Genomic DNA, 23,350 nt, shown 5'->3' with positions numbered 1-23,350 from the left:
CTACCTAATAAAAATAAACATTGTTTGTTAGGTTTCTGGGGTAGACCTACAAAACGCCACACATGAGGAAGCAGTAGAAGCTATCAAGAATGCGGGAAATCCTGTCGTGTTTGTGGTTCAGGGTTTGACTAACATACCAAAAGTAAGTTTATTTATATTTTTACTCTAAAACTTAATAAATGTGTAATACTCACTTTAATCTTGGCTAAATTTCTTTCAGCAAGTGCCCTCAATTTTTGTGTCCATCCTTTCTGTCAGAATGTCTGTTCGTAGACCATGTGATTGATCAGTTCCTTGTCTGTCCTGATTTGAAACCTTGTTTCTCTGATGTAAATCAAGCAGATGTAAATCTGTTGACTAGGTGTTAATTCAGTTCTCCCACCTGTATAGCTGAGTCTGGCCGTGTGTATTTTAATTTGTTTATATTTCATAATCTAAAAATATAATCTGTTATCCAAATGAACAAAACTGTAATTAAAATTGGCCAGATTCACACCGTCAACTCTGTAAAATGTCATCAGAGAGACCTGAAGTAGTGATTTGGGAGCAAGTTAAATCATGAGATTTAGATGCCTCCTCACCTGCAAGGCCAGGGCAAGAAATCTTGAACCGCCTTAGTTAGAAGAGGCATACAATTCTGCCTGCCTTGTAGTACATACAAAACCCCCAAGACTTCTATGTACTTTTGGTATAATTTGACAATTTAATAGAGAATTTTGGTGGATTGGTAGACCAGAGGAGACCTTTTTGACAACTGTAGACAAATCTGACACAGCTGTGTCCATTATTTTTCTGGTGCTCCAGGGAGCCTTTCAAAATCTGTTAAGACTTTCACCAGCTATGCTGGGAAGGTGCTCAAGCAGTAATGGCAAAAATCAGTGTTGGTAGCGGAGTTGGTTCCCTTTCTGTATCAGCTTTGTCACAGAAAATATCCCAAAAAACTGTCAGAATGTTTAAGTATTCATCTGCATCTCTGACCCTTGCTTTCCTAGTCAGTTTAGCGAGAGCAAGGAAAGCATGGATAACTTGAAGTCTGAGTTGCTTTGCTTTGAATTGTAGGAAGCTGGGCATTCACAGACTTTGAGCAGTGCTGCACGGTCCCAACTCCCATTCACCACAGTAAGGTGTTGTCAGAGGAGTGGGAGTATATTGCATTTTACAAGAATGAAAAGCACCAAGGAGAAATATTACATGGAGGCTAAACATGCTCTCTTTTATAAGGTGTCTGTGTGCATGGACACTGGTGTCTCTGAATAATTGAGAACTGACACTTCAGGAGTTCATACTGAGCTCTGTATCAGAGATGTACATCTCTATTGTTGACTTCAGAGTAATGTTTAATTGAATGAAGAGATGAGGCTAGATATCAAACAGTGAGCACTAAAACCGGTAGAGAATGTTTGTAAATTCAGTAAAAGAATGTAATTTAAAGACTGCACTGCAATTCCCTTCTGCATGGGGGAAAATGAAGAGTGCACTGGGTGGCTTTATTGTTGTCATTACCTAACTTTTGGATATTTGTTTTGCAGCTATAATGCTCTTTCTAATGTGTGTGATATATGCATTTATTTTCAGGTGGTTTCCACCGTACAGCCTAAGGGAATGAAAGGCAGCAGAGATCAGGACGCAGACAAAGAAAATAAGAGTGAAAAGGTATTTATTCCATTCAATGCTATACCCAAGTTTTACTAAATCGAATGGCATGCAATATAACTCTATTATAAGCCCCCCCCCCCCCCCCCCCCCCTTCCGAAGTATGAAATGAAATTTCAAGTGTTTGGTTGAAATATCTTTGATTCAAGTAATTTTTGCCAAATTTCTGGCAAAAACAAGGCAGGTTTCTGACAAATGTTCTGTGGGTCTCCCTTGGGTGCTGAAACCCTGTACTTACTGCAGCTCTTTACTGGCATCTTTCTGGAAGTACCTGCTTTGCTCTGCGTGGAGGCAAATTGATTCTCTTTGTTCAGTAGGAACAGAGAAATAACAACATGTACACAAATGATATCCTTAATGTGAGGCTGGCTGAAATTCAGTAAAATCATGTTATAGGATAATTAAATCCACGAAGTCTCCTACGTTTCCCATTGCTGTGTAAAGCAAGGAAATGACCGAGTGATCTGTAGCTGGCCAGCTAATTGTGAAGCAATTACTGCACAGTAACTTTCAAGCAACTTCACAGCAGATTTAAGAGAGAAAAAAATCTGTTTGGTCTAAACCAGTGGATTTGTTTTAATTGCTGCAATAAGGGAAAAATTTAATTTCTCATTCCCAGCCAGATTGCTATAATGACCTAGGTATTTTCCTGTGGGAACTGTGCTAACTGATGAGCGTAGGTCAGGTACTTTGAGGGTGTCAGAACTGGAGGAGCGGAGACAGAATTAGTGCAGACAATAACTTCTGCCCACTGCAGTTTAACATGCCAACTACGAATACGATGAACTTTTCATTTGATCCTACTCGGTTGTCTGGTGTGTGGTGGGTAATGGAGAAGGTCCTCTTGCCTCCAAAAGTTTTTGTAAGACTCCTGTCAGATCCAGAAGCTATGAAGCTCAGTTATTCAAAAAAATCAAGAAAGGTGTTGAAGTCATGCTTTCATGCTAGTGGATAATACTTAAAATGAAGCAGTTACAATCCCCTTTTCTTGGTTTTGTTATCTGTATTTCTAATCTCAAAAGCGCTCATCCTTTTGCAATGTGCTGCCTTTAATCTCCAAGACTCTAGTGTGTTGCGTTCTATAGCATTGGGAGGTTAAAGAGGGAGCCTAATCTTTTTCAAACCTTTTTCATCTATTGGTGCTGTAAACTGGTGGGTGGAATACAGAAGAGTTTCAGTGCATAAATATGTAGCTTCCTTTTAGCTTTGAACATCGGTTCACAAAGCAGTCATACTGTGCTACAGTAGGGGCATCTCTGAGTTGGAAAGAGTTGCTATTAGTGGATTACTAGTCCATGTCCCTATGGGGAATCAGTGATATTTCTAGTCCAGTCTTCAAAGCGTCACAAAAGAGTTTGGTTTGAAAGCAGCCACATCCAGCTGGAAAATCTGCCTTTTCCTGTATGATGAATTATCTTTTCAATACTGAAGGTTTTTTCTGATTCATTGGTGTTTATTCTCTATTGATCTATTTGTTTAAAAATGATCACTTGAAGTAATTTATATAAAACCACTTAAAACAATTGAGCTTCTTGTGGACAAACCCAGATATTAACATTATTTTGCTGGTTGGCTGTGTAAACTGCTTTTGCCCCTGTGCTGGGAAGAGCTGTGTTAATACGAAAACCCAGTGCAATGGAATGCTCTGGCACAATTTACTCATCTGGCTTTACAGCAGGTCAGGGTGGATGAGAGAAGCTTGTCCTTCTGAGCCATAGCAAACTGCTGGATAAGCTTAGGTGTCTCGTGTAATTTCATACAGACTTCCTAACAAATGTTTAAGGTCTTAAAAAGCCAAAGAGTCAACATTTAGACTATGAGTTATTACTGAATTACAGTGATACTACCGATTTGCCACAGGCAGCCGAGAGCAGAGCTGCAGGTTTTCCATCTTTACCTGCTCAGTAATGTAGAACGTGAGTCCTCTCACGCTTCCTGGATCTCCTGGATTTTGCACCAGTTCTATTTGTGCTGGCATCAAGCAAAAAGTGGGAGGTGTACTGTATACTCTGGGGAAACAGCTGTCATGTTTCCAAGTGTTCTTATTTTACACTATTGGATTGAATTAATTTAATTTATTACTGTTATGCTGTCTTCAATGCAGCACTCTCCTGTAATGTTTTTTAATGGATGGGATGATGGGATGGGAGATACCTCACAAAATTTTCTGTGTAGCTAGCATTGCAGTTTGCTAGTTAGACTATTCTATACAAATTTAGGCTCAAGATTTTAGAAATGCATATGCAGGCTCAGCTTTTATTGTACACAGCAAAAAATTTTGCTCTGGGTTTGTTGTTTGGGTGTTGAGTCGTATTTCCCAGCTGCAGAAGAAATTAATTACGGGCATTCTGGTTGCTCTAATGGCATATCATACTCAGTGTTCCCTTTCTAAAGTGCATCCTGCTATTAGTAGTGGGGTTGCATGGGATACAGTTAATTTACTGAAATCATGTAGCGAGCTAAGGCATGATCCAGTTACTTGGAGCTATAAAAACAGTTGCTCGGACGGACAAGCAACTCCATTAGATCCAGAGCCTATTCTTTATGCCTGCTATGCGCCGCTATATGCATCATTATAGGAGCTGCCTGTATTTATGTGAGGTAATAGAATTTTATTGTAAGTTATAATTCAGAATCTCTTCTTGTAAGTTATAATTCAAAATAGTTTTAAAATTTAAGCCATGTTTATGTTTAAATATTCGCAGATGCACTGAGAAGATTGAGTTCTTATTTTGTGTTTCAAAGTTTGACTTTTATCAGTACCAGATAATTTTGGTGTTCAGTCTCCAGTGAGAAATGGGGTAGAATTTAATGTATATTTTTAACCCTTGATTACTGTTCACACTTTCATGTTTATGGTGATAACACAGCAAGTTAACGTGCATGCACAATTGAATTTTTAAACTGCAACAGGGGAGGTTTAAACTGGACATTAAAAAAAATTTTTTCACAGAAAGGGTGGTCAGAGAGTGGAACAGGCTGCCCAGGGAGGGGGTGGAGTCACCATCCCTGGGTGTGTTCAAGGGTCGTTTGGATGAGATGTTGGGGGGTATGGTGTAGGGGAGAACTTTGTAGAGTCGAGCTGAAGGTTGGACTCGATGATCCCAGGGGTCTTTTCCAACCTGAATGATTCTGTGATTCTGTATTTTCTTTTTTTGATGTTTAGTATCACTTCTTGTTCTGATTTCTTGCATGAAATGTCTATGCTGCAGAATTTGGCATTGTAATTAAGTGCTGTGTTTGTACACATATATTGCAGTAGACAATAGGGTGGGGGGGTTTTGTGCATGAAGGTTACAAAACACATAACTGTTTGTCTTTGAATCCATTAGAGAAAATATGGGGCTCCGCCTCCAATGAAATTGCCACCTCCTTACAGAGCACTTGAAAGGCTGCATGCAGAGGAAGCTAACGTGGATGAAGAGGAGGATGAGGATGCTTGGGCAGAGAGTGAGTAGTGCCACAATCATTACATTTTATGGAACACCATCAGATTGTGATAAACATATCTGCCATTTATTGCTTGTATTATGGGAAGTAGTGCTCAGGGTGGCAATAGCATCTCATCCTCAACCTTGTTCTTACCAACGGCTACTGATTTGTAACTTAGATAGTCTCTTCCTAGCCAGGCTCCTATAGCTCAGCTCTTCTGAAGAGATGGAGGAAGGGCTCTGTTTATTTTCAGTCTAAAAATGTCTGAGCAATGTCTAGAGGACTCGCTTGGGCAGCGATGTCAGCAGTGAAAGGCAGGTGTTGTGCTTTACTGTTATAGTTGCAGCCATAGTTGAGCAGACACAGGTTGAGAACCTGGTGCACAGTCCTCCAGAAAAGCCTGCGGTGGATTTCAGACAATGCTGTTTGACAGCATTCAGACATTTCAGACAATGATACTGTTTGACAAAGCAAAATATTTTCCTTGAAAAAGAAAAATCTGCTGACCTATTGTTTCAGTACTCTACTGAAAAAAGGATCCGCTTTTTTTGTAGCACCTTTTATGGGAAAGGTTCTGCAGTTGTCCAGTTCTGGGTTTTGCAGTGAATTGTGATGGTACGTGCTCTATGGAAGAGCAGAGACCTGAAGAGTAGGATGCAGTGTAACTTGAGAGCTTCTGGCAGCGTGACTTAGATTCCAGCATACTGCTTTGTTGATTACAGCTTTGGATCAACAGAATATTATTATCCATAGCTTATCTTCCAATAAAATATGTAGGAATACTAATATTGCAGTTAACAGTCCTAAATTATCTTCTAAAATTACTTACCTTTTATTTTTTTTTCCTCTGCATACTATTTTGTATCAAATCAGCATACATGTGAGGGTTTTGTTGGAGTTTGGTTTGGTTTTTTTGCTGCAGTGATTTTTCTCGTCATCCTTTGTCTTGGAGAGGTTTTTGTTTGCCCTAGTTCTGGGTAAGCCAAAGCAGAGAGATGCCTTTGTAGCTTTTGACCTTGAAGCGCCCATGGCTCCCATTCAGAGTGGAAGTTCCTAGCTTGGGGCCTGCTGGTGGGAAAGCTCTTCCAGCAGCTCTTGCTGATTTCCTTGGCAATGGTGTGCCATTGAAGCCAAGATAATTAATGAGTTTGGTTGGTTTGTCATTTTTAGGGCTGCTTTGGTGGAGATGAGAAGGATTTTGGAAGGTTGTTCTCGTGGAAACAGTAATGGGGACACAGAAGCAGAGTGTTCAGCTCTGCCTCTGTTGCTTTAAGGGAAAACTGTGAGTTCTTGAACCAACTGGAGATTTTTCCAGATCTCCCTCTTACTGAGATTGTCATCACATCTGTTTGAAGTATGCCACGTAGTTACCTCAGGAAGGTTTTTCAGTGTTTTTGTGGGGAGTGGGAGTGAGGAGGAGCATTTGACTGCAGACTCTGTGGATGTTGAATAGAATATATCTTGAGCTTTCAAACCAACTCTAAACCATGAATTGTAGCAAATTGATTTCAGCTTGTTATCAAAGTTATAATTCCCAGATAAAAGATATATTTGGTAAGTAGCCTGACACCTGAGTTATCAAATTAGGATATGCTTCAGTCTGAGTGTTTGCTAGACCTAAGTTAATATGTTGCACAGAAATAATTTCTTATTGATGGGCTTGGTGGTTTTTGAAGCTGTTCTGCCATGCCTAATGATATTGCCAGCTGAGTCTTAATAGCTAAAAAGGTAAAGCTACTTCTGATATTAAATTCATCAGTCCTACCAGATGTGGTAGCAGCAAGCAGATCTATTCAGATGAATCTCTTTCTCTCTACCCTTTTTACTGACTGAAGTTGAATGTTTTGCAACAGCTATCTTTCCCGTGAATCTTGGAAAACCAAGATACGCATTTTCCGTTCTATTCGTCTCCACCTTGTTCTGTTTCTTTAAAATAAAAAACAGGCTAAGGAAGCTTAAACTAAGTTTGTACTTCAACCCTTGAAGAAAAGCATGTTAGAAATGATCTAACTGTACTTAACGATATTAAACATCTTGGCAGCTATGGAATGGGCTTTTACAGAGTGTCTTTTCTGTGATCACTTGAAAAACAAAGTTTTCTCTGTAAATTCCAGTACAGTATTGTTTTTGTGAACTACTTGAGATTTATAACTTCTGTCCTGTTTTGAGCACCTTTCCCAGAAGTCTTAGCCCAGGTCAGTACTTGCCTTTTTAACACTGTCCATTTGCATGTTCATGTCGGTCTATTCCTTACCCACTTTATCCTACTAATTCTACTGATTTTGTAACCTTAACTAATTTTCTGAGCCTCAGTGCACAGGTGAACTAGATTTATTGCCTTCCTTATTTAGAAGATAAGGTATCTTAAAAGGAAGAAGCAGTGTCAGCTTGGGTGAATTCACGTCATAGCCTCTCCTCCTTTCATTTACTTCCTGTAGTTCTCAATCTCTGTCAGTAGCATGGAAAGCCTTAGCAGGCATTTTGAGGTGGGACAGCTGTTAAATCCTGATGGATTTTATTTTATTTTTTTGCATTCTTATTAATACAGCTGCAGTGTCACAAACGGGCTCGTCAAGTTCTTTCCTACTCCAGAAATACTTCACTTGCTCCACTTGACATTTTATCTCCTTACTTGTCACTTGTTTTGACCCACACTTTTATCTTTTGTCTCTGTGTCCTTCATCATTTCCCATACTGAAAATGAAAGCAAAGCATTGTTAGGCAGGATTGTCTTCCTGCCATATTTAGAAGATTTTTCTTTTCTTTCTGTCCTATCCATACTGCCTCAGAGTCTTCATGTTTTGCTTGTTTTCTCCTTAAAGTGGCTGAATAACCTTTTGGTATTGATTTAATTTCCCCTGTGGGATCTAAATCCACTTGCCTTTTGGCAATGCTCCCTTTTATTTCTGCTTTTCCACCACTGAAACTGTAGCTTTCATTGCTGACTTGTTGGAACAAACAGTCATTTCTTGTAGATATTCTCCCTTTTCAAATGTTTTTGATCCAGTTAAGGTGAATCCTTGTTAGGAATAGAACTATGGGGTCGCTCTTGGTTTAGAGAAACTCCAAACGTCTTCCATGTTTCTGTGGTTTAAGAAGTTTAAAGTTCCAAGTGTTTTGAGTTTTTTTCCAAACGTGTCTTCTTGCACCCAAGACCCTTAGCTTCAGACCTGCTTCTGCTCTATATTTCAGTTTCATTTGAACGACCATTACTTCCAATATTATTTTCTAAGTTCTTAGCTAGACTTTGAAGGCAAGTTGAAAATAGTATTTCCTGTTGTTGTACTACTTCTTCTAGTGATACTGTCAAATCTTTATCAGTATTCAACTCTTAACCTATGTGATGTGGTTTTTGTTCACTCTTTGCTCTGACTTTGCTGTTATAAGGCTTTCAGTTTACGCTTTAAAATAGTTTTGTAAAACTTGCAGTGTGTGCATCCTGCTGCAAAAGGAGCCTTAAAAATGCTTCATCTTACAGGAGGTTGCTCTCCATGAAGAGGTTTTTTAGGCTTCCCAAGCCTTAAAAACATCAGGTTTTGAATAGGATTTTTTTTGTTTTTTTTTTAATCAAAACAAGTAAAAGGAGGGGGGAGAGCGTACAAAGGAGCTATTTGTACTTGCAAGCAGCTGTGCTACAGACTGCATCAATAGGCATTGGTGTGTTTTCCTGGAGTGGTGGATGGCTGTAGGTGTGCACTAAGAATCTGCTAATAGACTAATGTGCACCCTGTTGCGGCTTATTGCTCTAATGAGGGGTTAGTAGTAAAAAGAAGCAGAGGAAATGGATGGGCAGAGTAGTTTGTAATGGAATGTTTTGTAAGGTTTTCCTTGGGGCATTCATAACTGTACAATTTAGATATACTTTTGCGATTGAGTTGAAGCGATCGTAAGTTAAGAAGGACCTTAAAAAGGAAAACTGCTGAAAGAACTTGGAATCCTTAATTTCAGTTGATATTATATTTTTTAGAAAAGTCTTTTGTCTAGTTAGTTGACCGAGATTGATCTGGCTGGTTTCAAGTAAGTTTAAAATAATAAAAACAGATAATAATAAAAAATTTGTGGAAGGTGACTAAGATAATGGACTAGATACTGCTGTGCTCAGACTTCCTGTCTGCAAGGATATTTAACTGTATCTAATAAGGGGATAATAACACCCCCTTCCTTTTATTTTGTCTCTAGATAATGTAGAAATCAATGAAGCTGTAAGAAAGCATAATGATTTATCTTCCTGAAATGCTTTTTGAGAAATGGTGGTTTCTCTACCAAAGCAAGAGATTTGAAAACTACTGTAGTATTTTGATTCTGCATTCCCTATAGTGATAAATCTGTGGGTGTGGAGGGGGCAAAAGGGGAGAGTCTGTGTGTGCTCACGTGTGTAAGTTGGTTCAGACAAACCCCACGCTGCCTGTTGTCTCAGTAGGGTTGAGTTGGGGTTAGAAAGCTCTTGGGCGTGTGAGCAGAGTGCTTTCGTCACACCTAAGGTTTTTAGCAGTTTCTGTAGTGTCAGTGATATCCATATTCATGTGAGAGGATGGTGGCTTTCATTAAAGTCCAAAAGGTGAAAAAAAGGAATAGAGTTCAGTTGAGATTTTGTAGAAGGTATGGTCAAGTATACGGGGTGTGCAGAAATACGTCCTCAGGAAGCGTCTGCGTACTGCTGTGGGCAAAGAGGGAAAAAAGATAATTGGCACTTTGGACAATTGCCAGAATTATTAACAATGACTGAAATCAAAACCACTGACAAATTGGTATAATTCTTGAGGATCTGACTGTTTACAGTCTTTTATGCAAAACTGTGCTAAAGCAAAGGAAGAGTCAATCTTAACTTAATTTTAATTTGGGGGGGGGGACACACCTGAAAACAGTGATGTTCAGGTGAGGCAGCTTGTGTAGCCAAACACTGCCTCTCCAATAGATGTCACTGCAATCAACAGCAAATAGAGATGATGTTCAACGAGTAAGAGAGAGCTTGGAAAAATGTTTCAAGCTTCATGAAAATAAAATATTGAAAAATGAGTAATTGCAATATTTAATTTTCTTAAATATAGTAACAAGTGTGTTCGGGATGGTGGATTTCCAAAGATCATGTAAGAGCCAGGATTAGACAAATAGAGCAGTGACGTTCATTTTTTAGCTCTGTGTTAATCTCTATTTAATATGACTCTGTACTGCTAATCTTCTTTTCCCATTCTTGTTCTGACCCATAATTAGCTAAAATATGTAAGTTTTGTAACCAGCCGTAATATCATATCCAGAAGGGCTGTACACACTAGGCAGACACACAAGCTGTTGTGCCACGTGAGGACGGATTATGATGTTGGTGTCATTGTAGTTTGGGGTTGTGGGCTAGTTGGGGTTTTTGTTATTGGGCTGGTTTTTTTTTACTCTATTTGTGAATCACGTGCACAGTTCTCATCATCTGATGAAGTATTGCAAAAGGAAATTACATTTTTGATGAATTAATAGTAAAATTGCAGCTGGGACTTCTTGTATTTTTTTACTGTGTGCTTGTACATAATGCACTGAACAGATGGCTTTGTGTGTGCTGTGATACATATTCTAAAGAAAGGATAATGAACTTTAAAAATGAACAAATTAATGGTATTAACAAAATAACTGAGTATTTTGAGTTGTTTTAAATGTAGCATTTGGAACAGAGAATTAGTAAGGACTTCCCAAAATAACTAAGTATGTTTATAAATTTAGAGAGAGATTTTATCTTTGCTTATTTTAATTACTAAATGAAGGATTTTGAGTCTCTTCAGATTTCAGTTCAGCACTCATTGCAGTAAAACTAACATTGCTTGTTTAGGGTTTCAGCAAATTGCAAGTTACGATGAAGTTTGAATCCTTCTTATGCTTATAATGACAGATTGGTTTTGTTTTCTGACACTAAAAAAAAAAATCCAACCAAACCCTACACCATGAACACACATCAGTGTTGGTAAACTGCAAGATTTGCAGCACTGGAAAATAACACATTTAATGAAGCCATTTGATGAAGAGAAATTCATTTCTAACCCCTGTAGCTTGCATGAAAAGGATGCTTAGATAAATAATGTCTATTAACTGCTACTTTGCCATGCAGTGGGTCATTAAGCGCGATAGTACCTGCAGCTAACAGCGATATAAACAAACGTTTGAGGTGACTCGTGTTTGGGGATAGAGATGTCATTCGAATGCTAGCAGAGTAAGCCAGTGCACAAACAGCAGCCGTAGAGCATCAGTGGGTCAGATGTGGGAAACCAGAGATCTGCTTCTCCCTGCATACTTTCATAGGCAGCTTTCATCTGCTGGCAGATGTAACTGTTAGCTTGTGGGTAGCTTGAAATTAATATAATTGATGGCATCTCATAATAGAAACAGACAGACGGTTTGCCCTTAAGGAGAGAAAAATCTCAGAAAAATAGGCCCAAGGTCGTCAGAAGAAAGACAAGCACTGAGTCTGTGTATGATGAGGATTTGAGCTGCTTACAGCATTGAATGTTTGTCAGGAATGCAGATATCTTGAAGTACATGCTGGTACAGCAATGGTACAAGGGGGTTTCCCAGGTAAGGATTCAGATCTATCTCTGTATTGTGTTTGTTTCCAGCAAGTCATTTTAAGTATTTTTAGTGATAATTTAGAACTAGTGAAGTGCTGGAGATAAGAAAATAATAGCACAGATTTATTTTTTTTTCTCTCAGTTTGAAGCATGGACATATAGCATGATTGAAATAATGAATGCCTTTAATATCCTTAAAATATTTTGCCTTGTGTTTGCTTAAAAAAATCATTGTTTCTGTGTATGTTGGTGTTGAACATTCTTATATACAAAACTGACGTGAGCACGCAATGCTTAAAGTATAAGAATTCCTAGCATTAAATTTCTTGCTATATAGAATAATCTACTCTTCCATAACTGTTATTGTAATGTAGAGACAGATGGCTGAATTTTCTTCACTTTGCTTGTTAAGAATGTGTTAGGTAAATGTTTTTAGACTAAAATAAAAAGCTGCTGGGGAATCTAAACTGAATATTCAGCATTTTCATGGTATAAGGAGGCAAAACAAGAATAAAGCAATGTGATAGTAAACAAATGAGCTGTTTGCAATGAAGGATAATCTAATCTTTAAATATTGCCTTAGATTGCATTTGTTCTTAGGTATGATCTTTTCTTCCAACAAGAGCCAGGTACCCAAAGAATAGCATTAAAATGCTAGGCATGAAATATACTGATTTGATGTTTTAAGGTTATTACATTGTCTAAGACATGGTGCAGGTGGCTTATGTTGTTTGGGATCTTTGATCTTACTCAGATGTTACAGATAAGTAATTTCATATAACTTACAGATAGAAGATAATGTCTGTGGTATAAATCTGCATACACAGGTATCACTGTACAAACTTGCTAAGAGAGGATAATACAAGTAGATCTTTATATTGCTTTCATTGAAGAACACAATATCACTGCAATGACTTGCAACTAAAAATATGTAAAAAGGATGTAAATATTTAAATAAATAAATGAAGGGCAAGCACTAGCCCATAAAAGGTGGTTATGTGTTTATATTCTTGAATGTCTGATTTTTATAGGAAGATATCTTTCATCATTACCATCATAAATTATGTTGCTCCACTGCACAAAAAAAAAAAAAAAAAAAAAAAAAAAAATTAGAAAGAAACTCTGCTGTGCATCATGTCTTGTCCAGACTAGCACAGAATTGCTTTTAGTTAGATTACAGAATAAATTATTTGCATAATAGCTCTGTTCAAAATGGTCTGCTTCACTTAAACAGTAGCTACTCCAAATATGTAGTGGAAGTAAGCCTCTAACAGAAGGGAAAGTAAAAATGTTAAATGACAATAATTTTATTCTTTACAGATGTTATCTAGTTTTTCCACAGTATTACAGTAATTGAGACAGCTGTCCAGAATAACTTCTTCAACTGTATGAGAAAGTTGAAGTTATCTTTTGCTCCTCAGTCTTAAGACTTGATTCTCTCTTATTCAGTGTAGTGGCTTAGGGGCTAGTCGTCAGTTTACCTTCTGCTTTGAGCAGGTATGTAATTGTTCTTTATCAGGATAGCTGGCATTTAAAGAGCAATCCAGAATATTTATCTGTAGGTATACGAGCTATAGTCCACTGTGACAGACTATGAAGAATTTTCTTTATGCCTTGTAGTGGTCACATGCGTATTGGAAACTACTTGCAAGCTAATGACATTAGGAAGGAGATCTGTACATACATGTGCGTGTGCGTGTGTGTGTGTAAAAGACTATCTGCATCAGATGAACATCTCTATTTTATCTGCAGATTCAGAATACTTTTGCTATATTGAAATTAGAAGAGATGTTGTGGCAATTGGCTAAAGGACAGGTACTTCTGCTACCCCAGAAGTAATAATGGGACTTTTATTAGTAATATAATGATGGGCATATCTATTTGCTTCTGTTCTTAGGGATCATGGCTTGTGCTTCTCTGTCTCTTCATCCCAAAAAAGTTATTAGAGGAAATGTTAAAGCACTGAGCTTTTGGGGATCATCAAGGAAACAGCAGATGTCTGCTGCTGTGAATGTAAAAAGCGCACATGTGTGTGAGCATGTGCTGGGCAGAGATGGAGCAGTCTGAGGAGCACAGCCCTCCAGAGCTGAGGAGCCTGGGCTGTGCTGGCACCCCTCTGCGTGGGCGCAGAGTCCCTAGCCCATTCTGCATGGCCCCCTGTGTGCTCCCCAGAGGCCAGGGCTGAGCACCTCCATCAAGACACCCCTTAACCTCGGTGGATGGAAAGTGTTTCCAGCAGGCAGATGGCACGTCAGGTCCCGCCGAGCAGTGGCATCTCAGTGCTGTCTGCTCCCAGCTTTGTCCTTGCCCTGCCCGCTGCCCGTGCCGTGGGAACCAGCTCTGTCAGGATCCACAGCTGTAATTCCGGATCCAGGGGCAGAGCTGATGGCATCATATTCTGGGGTCATTTTGAGAAGGTAAGGGAGAAGGGGGAGCAAAGTGGACTAATGGGGTTTGTGAGTTAGAACATGCAACAGAATAGGACAGGTAAGGGGACTGTTTGCAGTCTTGGTCTGGGGGAAGAACAAGGCTTAAGTGTGGAGGAGGACCCTGCTTTTCTGCGTGTCTTTAAGCCAGGCCCACACAGAGCCAGGAGCCACTGCTGTCCCAACAGCAGTACCTGAGTGAGCTAAACTTGGGAATTCCTGCTCAGGTGATGAGTGCACTGCTGCCAGGGAACGGAGCTACAGGTTACGTACGTTGTCTAAAGCCAGGAGTGGTAAACCTTGACTTTGTCGTACCATTTTGTGATTGTTCTGTAGATATCAAATGCTTTTCAGAGTGGTTTTGGTTTGGTTGGGTTTTTTTTAATCCTTTAGGTAGTTTCAGAGGTTTTTCATATCCCTTAACTGAAAACCAAATGCATTAGCCGTCACATACTTATAAATACTTACATGTTTTATCTGCAATTTCAGAACCAGAAGCTTAAGTAGCATTTTTTAACCTGTAAATGTTAAATTTACATGGTATACTGAACCATGTCCTCTATAAAGTAAGGTGGGAAGTCGTCATTTCCATGCTGTGATGGTCCTGGAAATATTACGAGATATTGAACATAAATTCCTGTACTTGTAATGTGCTGTTACTTAGAGTTGAACCACATGCCTAAATTGGGAGGAATTTGGATGGAAATGCCAGAGAGTATGAAGGCACAAGGCATTTGTTTGTGTGCACACGTGTGAATGGAGCTAGGTTATGGCTCTTTATGCTGTGCTTGTGAGAGCAGTGAGGGATTACACCATCCAAAGGGTTCTTAACAGTATTATGCTACTAAGTCTCCATCCCTCCAGGTGCTGTGGGAGTAAACAGCAAGCAGCAGCATTTGCCATACCTTAAAGCAGCAGCAAAGTGTATCCTATACTACTAGAGTGTGTAATGATCCTGAAATCAGTCTGGTGGAGCCATAACTGCTCCGTAACACCACAGCAGATCAGCTGGATGCCCAGGGAAAGGGGAGGGATGAGATTCCCTTGGTGCTGGACCCTCCTGCACCCTGTGCCAGGCTCACCTGTGACTTAGACCTTCAACTCTGGACATTTTTCTGCACTGAACTGTAAACCTTAATGCAAACTCTGTTCTGAACCAGAAACTATATTTCTTTCAAGTGTTTGGCAAAATAACTCTGTTTTAAACCCCATAAGGTTTCACTGTACTTTCCTCCATTTTGTAAGCTGTTACTCTCTCAGGGATCTGACAGGTTATTTGAGGATTAATACAGTATCACTTAGTTGTGTATCATTAGTGTATTTAAATAGACAATGCAGTAATTTTACAGCAAGAGCTCATCTCAGGATTGAGTTGTTAGGAGATGTGATTATTTTTTTTTTAATACTGTTTTTTAAGGGAAGAAAGCCATTAAGTGAACAGCCTGACAGTGTGATATATAGCAAGGTATCACTGAAGGGCTGGGAGTAGAGTGGAAGGGGAAGAAATGAGATGAGACTGGGATGTAATGGATGAGGGAGGTGAGTAGAGCTGTATGCAAGGATGAGCATGGGCAGTTTATGGGCGAGGGCCAAGAAGGAGGTTGAAAAGGATTTTGTGAGGAACGGGGAGTTCAGCGAAGCCTTTCAGGGACAGAATGATGTGGTCATTCTTTTGTGTGTGCAGGAGGCATATTGTGGCATTGTAAATGGGTAGGACTTGCACGGTGACACGTGTCAGGGAGAGTGCCGGCTCGGAAGGGCAGAGCGAGCAGCACCTGCGGCAGCTGCTGGCGGCGTGACCGGATGGCTCTTGGCATCGGAGCAAACCGATGGGCTCACCCTTCCGGCGTCCCTGGACGGGTCTGTACAGCAGCCAGTTGGTACATCTGCTCCAGCCTGTCCTCCCTGTCCCCTGGTAGCCGTGTGTTGGCAGACCTTCCCCTTCTCCTTTTTGCCTGATTTCTGTACTCCACTCGGAGAGATGTAGGAGAGCGGTTCTGAGGGGAGGACAGAGGTACTGGTTGGGTGCTCTCCATGCTGCCTCCAGCTAGGACTGGAGTGCGGAGTTGTGAAGATTTTAACAAGTACTTCTGTGAGTACTGCAGCTAATGAAGTTAGATTCCTACAGATTTGTGTCTCCCGTTTGACTGACTTGGGTGTCGAGGAAGGTGTGAGCTCCGATTTAAGCTTTTCCTGTGGCTGGAGCATTTCTAAGGGGTCTCTCTCTTGTGAATTCTTTGAGGCTTTAATAAAGTGTGATCTCACACCGAAGCCTTTCCCTCAGTCAGGGTATTTATCAGGTTTCTCTCCTCTGCACAACTGCTTATTTTCATGAACTTTTTATAGTACCTTTGAGACCCCTGGTCCACCATCATATTTGCTTCAAATTGGCCCGCAGGTTCAAAGGTTTGGGGGCAGGAGCTTGGATTGCACAGGGTATGATTGCGTAAGCTTTGTTCCTATAGGAAAATGGAATATAATTATTTACTGTATTAGAATTAAACTTTATTTATATTAACAGATTAAAATATAATTAGTGAACACTGGAGCGTAACCCCCCAGACTGCAGTTCAGAAGACCTGGCGTCTCTTCTGGTGTGGTTACCGTCTGTTGGATGTCTTGGTTAGCCATCTGTCATAAGATACACAAAGCATCTTGAGCCTTCTGGACCACCATGCCACAGTTTCCACGGGTTAGGTGGCCATTTAAATTTAAAAATAAAATAAAATAAAAAGCAGGATCCATGGAGGTCCCGCTTAGCCAAAAGACAGTGTTTATTCCTAAGGAGCAAGTCATGGATGCATCTGAATCATCCCTTCCAAAGGCTGAATTCCACAAGAGAAGAAAAAAATCAGTTGAATATCAACCCAGAAGATTTACAGTAAAATCTACCATACCCCACTCTTATTTTTCCCTCAAGCATTTGTTTTTTAACTTTCTCTTAGTTGATTTCCTCCTCCAGTCAGAGTGAAAAAGTAAGTCTATTTAATATAGTGAAGTTTATCCATTTAGCTCTTCCTCTTGGATAAATCCTTGGAGATGGATTTCTTTTGCCAGAAGGAAAAGAGAGAGTGTTTGACATATTGCAAGCCTCTGCTCACATACATCATCAATTTCCTGATTATAATTGTGTTCATTTAGAAAATGCCCAAAGCTTAATGCATTAATAACTTTATTTCATTAAATACATTAAAGAGAAGCTATTTGTTACCTAATAACATATTTTGGTACTAAAAAAATCTGTTAAAAATACACTGTTCACTTGTTTGTGATTTTATTTTTCTTCTGCAGAGAAATGAATGCCTTGCTTATCACTTCTTATTTGAAATGTGATATAAGCAAAGGTGTCTGACCGTAATCCTTTTATTTTACTCTTTGTGGAAGAGAAAACAGGTCTCGTAGACTTTGTCCTTTGGAGAAATTAAAAACAATCAGAATAGAATTTCTGATACAAAATATTGTCGTATTTAATCAAATCTGTCAAGTTTTATGATGTCATAAGTACAGCATAAACCTGATTAACTTCTTGAATAGACTCTCAAGACAGCTGATTAAATAAGATGTATGGCTTATTTAGGGAGTGTATACAACCGGTTTATGATTTCACAGTGATATTAAATGGGGATTTTTGTGTGCAGAGGAATTGTTATCCATTCCCAGATCCATGTCCAGATCCTCCTGCCTCACCTGATGGAAAAAGAAAATGGCAGTTGGCTGCATAAATGCAAGAGTTGCTGTCTGACTAGATGCTTTCAGTGGTAGAGAAATCTGTGTTCTTATTAGCACAGCATGCATACTTATCTTCAGTTTATTTCACATAGGAGAATTTAAAATGATTCCAAGTAATAAACCCTTGCTTTCTCATTTTAAGAAGAGACATTTGAGTTAATTCTTTATTTGGTTGGTGCCTTTCTCTTTTGGAATAATAGGATTAATCAAACGGTATGTTTTCAGCCTGGAATTTTGCATTTAGTTGTTCGACTGTATGAGAAGCGTTTACTTTGCCATCCTCCCCTAATGTTCTGCTATTTCTCAGGCTGAAGCCACACACTGTGAGACCACCTAACTGTGAGCTGAAAGGGCGAGTGCCTGTCTCTGCTCCCACCTTCCCCAGTTGTTTATAGTACTTACGTGCTTGTTGCTCTTCCCTTCCTCAGCCTGTTCAACTCACTCAGCAGAAAACTGCTCCACCATTACAGGAATGGTTTTCTGGTGGGTTGGTGACCTGCATAGACTCTCAGGGGATTCTGAGGAGCACGAGAGCTGGCTTGAACAGAGGAGGAAGAGGGGATGATGTTCTTCAGCTCCACATCACGTAAAATTGGGGTGCTGTGCTGTGGGCCCCTTTCTTTCATCCTGTCCTACATAAGGCTGGAAAAGGTCTTCACTTTGGGGTACAGCTCAAGCTGAGGCGCCACCTCAGCCGTGAAGTGTACAGGCTGAGAGCAAAGCAAGGGATGAGCAGGTGTGGGCTGTGCGAATACTGCTCCGCACAACGCTGCCAGCTGGACCAGGCTGACGAGAAACCAAAGCACACAAAGGGGAGCTGCAGTTTGCTTCCCCTGAAACGGGAGGGGAACGTGGGGCTGCGTTAAAGACAGGAGCGCAGCGATGCGCTGGCGCGTGCTCTTGGCTGTCTTGTAGCTCAGTGGCTGGCTTGGGAAAGGGATCCTGTGGATTAATGTTACCAGAGGTTGCCAGTAGTGCTCTCTGAATCGTAGGAGGGCCAAGCTGTATATCAGAAATCTTGTCCGGAGATGTGTGAGTAGGTCTTTCTCTTCTGAGTTGCAAGTCTCTTTTGGACTTGAAGCCAAAAGTTGCCCAGCAGTGGCTATACCATTAGTTTGTGTCCCTCTTTTACATGTAATGCTCTGTTTTACATGTAATACATTAGACATCATAAATTAAATATACACATCATAGCTGAAAATACAGAAAGATATAGTAGAATAATTATTATTGGTGTTTTATTGATAGAAGAGGCTTTAAAGTGAAATTATATATATGGATTTGTTTTGTTCTGAGACACAAAAAACGGTAATCTGCAGCATTGCCAGGTGTTGCAGTCATTTTTCATTTTACCTAAGCAATCAAAGGCATGCCATGACGTTGGGAAACTCAGGTCTATACTTAAACAAAGCCTCTAAGCATTGCTGGTTGTTGTAAAAAGCTTGAAAATTACTCAAGTGCCGTTTGATAGCTTAGAAAACAAGGACCTACAACCAACCCAGACTTAACTCTTCTGAAATTTCTTGTCTCTGCAGAAGCATTGCATGATGCAGGGAGGTATGGGGTGGGCTGGCCCTGTTCCTTCTTATCTAATATTTTGTTCCTTGGCTTCATGTCCAGAAGTGTGCAGTGATGAGCTGGGCATGTAGCACACCAAGCACAGTGCAGGGATGGTCTTCACGTAGCTGACAGACCTCTCAGCAGCTCGGGGGAATTACAGAGAGTGGTTTCAGTGTCCTGCACAAAAGCAGAGAGGATCCTAGAAGTTATCAGATAGTTTGTAAGTGTTTGAGGAGCTGATGAAAGACGGACCAGGTATGGGCCTAGCAAAATACTGATTCTGTAGAGCTGCCCCAATTTAAAAAAAAATAAAAGAGAGAGAGAAGATAAATAAGACTAAACAGTCTTGTGAGGCTGCTCATGTCTCTTCTGTAAGTGAAGTGCACTCTACCACCTTATGTCCTCTAAAAGCTGGATATGCATCTTTTTTAACGTTAAGCTTCTTTTTTATTTAAATTGGATTTGCCCTTAATTTAAATCAAAAATTTCCTGCTTTTAACGTGCATTGTAAATTTTAACTGGCAATCTACATAGAGATATGAGCATACTCTAACCTATTAGCATAATTTAAATGAAAAAACTATTCAGGAAAAGTGTGTGTGCACGCAGAGAACTGAGAGAAATCTGGACCCAGAACTGACTGTAGTAAAAATCCAGCTTTTGACTTTTTCTTCAGCAGCCCGAAACAAAGACCTATTCTCTCTACAGCTTATTCAACTAATTCAGTGGGAATGAAAATAGCTTATCAAACTTGAACAACTTGTTAGGAGCTGAAAAAGGATATTTTTCTTTTCTGGTCTGTGAATAAAAGCTAAGAGTGTGAAGTTGAGAGTTGTCAGTTGGAAAATTATGGAAGTGTTTGTGGCCATGGTGTGATGGCAGAACCTCCTCTGAGGTCACTGCACAGTGTTTATCGTTAACTAGGTGTTTGTGAAGGCCCAAAGACAGACAAAAGGAAATCTTTGACAAAGTGGAAATTAGACCGTTTAAAAATGGTTTTGATCACCATAGAACCTCCATTATCTACTGTGAGAATAACAATGCTTTTGTTTAATATTCCCGTTTTGAATGAAAACATTTCAATAAAAACATTTTTTTTAATATCAATCACAGTTGGCATATTTGTATGCAATATTTTTATTACAGAGCTGTTGCTTATATTTTAATTGCATTCTAATTTCTGTCCAAATACAAACTGTATATATTTTTAGGAAAAGTGTCTAGTATAGAAGAAATGTTGTTCACAATATCTGACACATATGATAAATCTTAAGCATTTCAACAACTGTCTAGTAAATTTTATATTTCCTTAAATACTTATATAGCATTTTATCCCCATGGTTGGCCTAAAGAAGGAACATATGTTGTAAATACAGTCTTTTGTTGCAGCTATATGTATTTTTGTAGTAACTAACTACTTACAATCAATCTTTAGCAAAATAACTAAAAATTAAAAATATTCAAGAGGATTAAAATGTATCGTTAAATCACAACTGAATTAAAGCACAACTAAAGTAGATGATCATGATCTATCTTCCCTGGGTCTTCTCGCTGTTAAGACTTGCAGTGTATTTTCCAGCATAGCTCTGTGGGCATTTTCCTGGGCTTTACAGTCCCAGATGACTCATCCAACTTTAATCTTTTTATTCACTGTCACAGCATATTTAAAAATTGCTGTACAAGCAAACTTAAACTACTGTGGTGGTTTTTTTTTAATCCAAAAATTGAATTTAGTCATTGTCAAGTCACGCTAATGTCACGTAGCTTTGTTGTGTTGCAAGGCTGTGTTGCTGTGGCAGAGCAAGCAGTCACGTTGGGTTGGGACAGTCTTCCTGCCATCTCCTCTCCACCATCTCTTATCCCAGCCGCACAGTATCATTTCCTCCTCTTTACCTGCTCTTCCACAACCAACTTCCTTCATCCTTTTTCCTTTTATGGCTTGTTAGCACAACTGGTTTGATTTTATTTTAAGCTTTACATGTGGGGTTTTTTTTCTATGTTTCACAAATGGTGGCAATTCCCCTGGAGACCTTCCTTTAAGAATTTTCTATAGCTCTTTGGGCTCATCAGTACAGGTTATGTATGCTGGTCAAAAAGTATGAAGTCCAAAAGTCTCCCCATTTTCTCATCCCATCCCCCTTTAGATGGAGGAGGTTCAGGCTGTCATTGCAGGTTCTTAAATTAAGAACACATCAATGTGTGAGGCATGTCTCATCACCTTGGCTTCTGAGAGGTGTCCTTTGTGCTGCCTTTCACAATTATTTATCACTGGGAAAGTTGGTGCTCAGGCCCCTAAAAGCCTTCGTTAGGTAACAAACTTTCAGTTTCTGACAATAGTCTGATGCCATTCTCTTTAATTAGACTCAGTACAGAAAGATTTCAAGATAATGACTGTGCCAGTCGCTTTGTGGGAACATCATTATTTAAAGATGAAACACTGTCAGATCAAGTTACACTGTATTACTGTCAAGGGAGGAAGAATTTAAATGTTCACAATATTCATTTGTTCATGTTGAGACCAAGCAGAAAAGCAATGGATTAGAGTTCCCCAATATTCTTTGTTCGGTCTCAGACACCCTTGCTCTTCAATCAAATGAACGAGCAGCTTTCAGATACAAATGTAGGGAACAGATTATAGACCCTAGCAGAGCAATCAGGAGCAAACCACAAAACCTGCTCCTACCAGAACGACTAGCTTAGAAAAGAAATTGCTGTCCCAGTTGTGAGATTTTTATTTTTTTCCCCAAAAAAACTGCATTGTAAAAATGGGTCGTTAAACGGTCGTCTGTCACAGCATCTGGGAATCTGATTTTGTGTGTGTGTGTGTGTATTGTGCATCCTGACAGATCACTGACACTTGGTGGGCACGTCGATGCCGGGTCGTAGCCGCTGTGCAGCAGGCCACAAGTGCAAGCCATGTGCGCTTAGAGATATTTCAAATTTCCTGGAGACTGCAGATGGAAATCGGTATTTTCTGATGTTCGTATACTGTTAACATACCCGAGCTTCCCAGAGAACTATGTTAGGCAAGCCTCAGCAGAGCGGCAGCAAGACTGTTTTCCTCTTGGGAGGTGCAGCGTGAGTGAGCCTGGCAGCTGTGATAACTGAGCCTTATCTCCGGGCTGCTCCGTGCCGTCACCACTGAGTGGGCTGGGAAGCTCTGAAGACTGCAGTATTTTGGCCTTAGATGACTTAAACTGCATGGTACAATACAATATACTGCAATATCATACAGTAGAGTATTTTCCGTGGGATTTTTCTCAGTTATCTTTTCAACGGCTTAAAAATGGGGTCTCCAGCAGCTGTCTTGAGGCTCCCCACCCCACATTTTAAGGATGTAATTAGTTCAAAATGCCTTTAGTTGGGCCTTTTATGGGCCCAAACATCAACCATGCTGTGATATATTTTTGCACCTAACTATTTCTATCCTCATAGAGGATTTTACCAAAAGGAAAATGTTTCTGTTGCTATTTGACTGTATTTAATCAACTAGTGGGGGTATGATGCTCCAACATCTAGCCCGTATCTAGAGGAAACAACCAGTTTATCAGTCCTGGGGTAGCAGGCAAGAAGCACATGGGCAGCTTTTGCCAGTTCTTTCCTCCAAAGCCTGTAAGACTACTCTGAGCTCAGCATCAGTGCTCCACCAGAGCGACTGATTGCGAGATCACAGCACCCAGAGGAGGTCACTTCTGAGGAAACCCAAGCGCTTTGATGAGGGCTAATGTGTCATTTGAAAGGCAAATGAATGGAAGTATGGTGTGCAGGGGAGGGCAAATTCCCTTCTAATCAGCAATTATTAGCATCGGGATGCTCTACTTACCACACTTTAACTAAATCTACTTTTAAAATTGTTAAAGATCTCAGATAAACATCGATATGAATAGACTCATCATGTCCTTGTCATCTAATTAAAAACAAAAACGACAATATCTCTTCCTCGGAGAATGTAAATGTTGTATAAAGAAACTGCAGCTTTATAATGAAGCTTTGAGCCTGAAATAA

At 39.8% G+C, this 23,350-nt stretch overlaps 1 protein-coding gene across 1 annotated transcript in view; it reads left to right on the top strand.

Annotated features, from left to right (window-relative positions):
• Positions 1–23,350, top strand: part of PATJ (PATJ crumbs cell polarity complex component) — a 155,816-nt gene that overhangs the window by 63,118 nt on the left and 69,348 nt on the right. The window contains exons 26-28 of the mRNA XM_074906085.1: positions 32–142; positions 1,576–1,653; positions 4,986–5,103. Coding sequence (XP_074762186.1) covers positions 32–142; positions 1,576–1,653; positions 4,986–5,103 — 307 coding nt within the window. The remainder of the gene's footprint in view (positions 1–31; positions 143–1,575; positions 1,654–4,985; positions 5,104–23,350) is intronic.

The sequence above is a fragment of the Athene noctua genome, chromosome 5, assembly GCF_965140245.1.
Source record: "Athene noctua chromosome 5, bAthNoc1.hap1.1, whole genome shotgun sequence".
NCBI lineage: Eukaryota > Metazoa > Chordata > Aves > Strigiformes > Strigidae > Athene > Athene noctua.
This window is presented reverse-complemented; position numbering and strand designations above follow the sequence as displayed.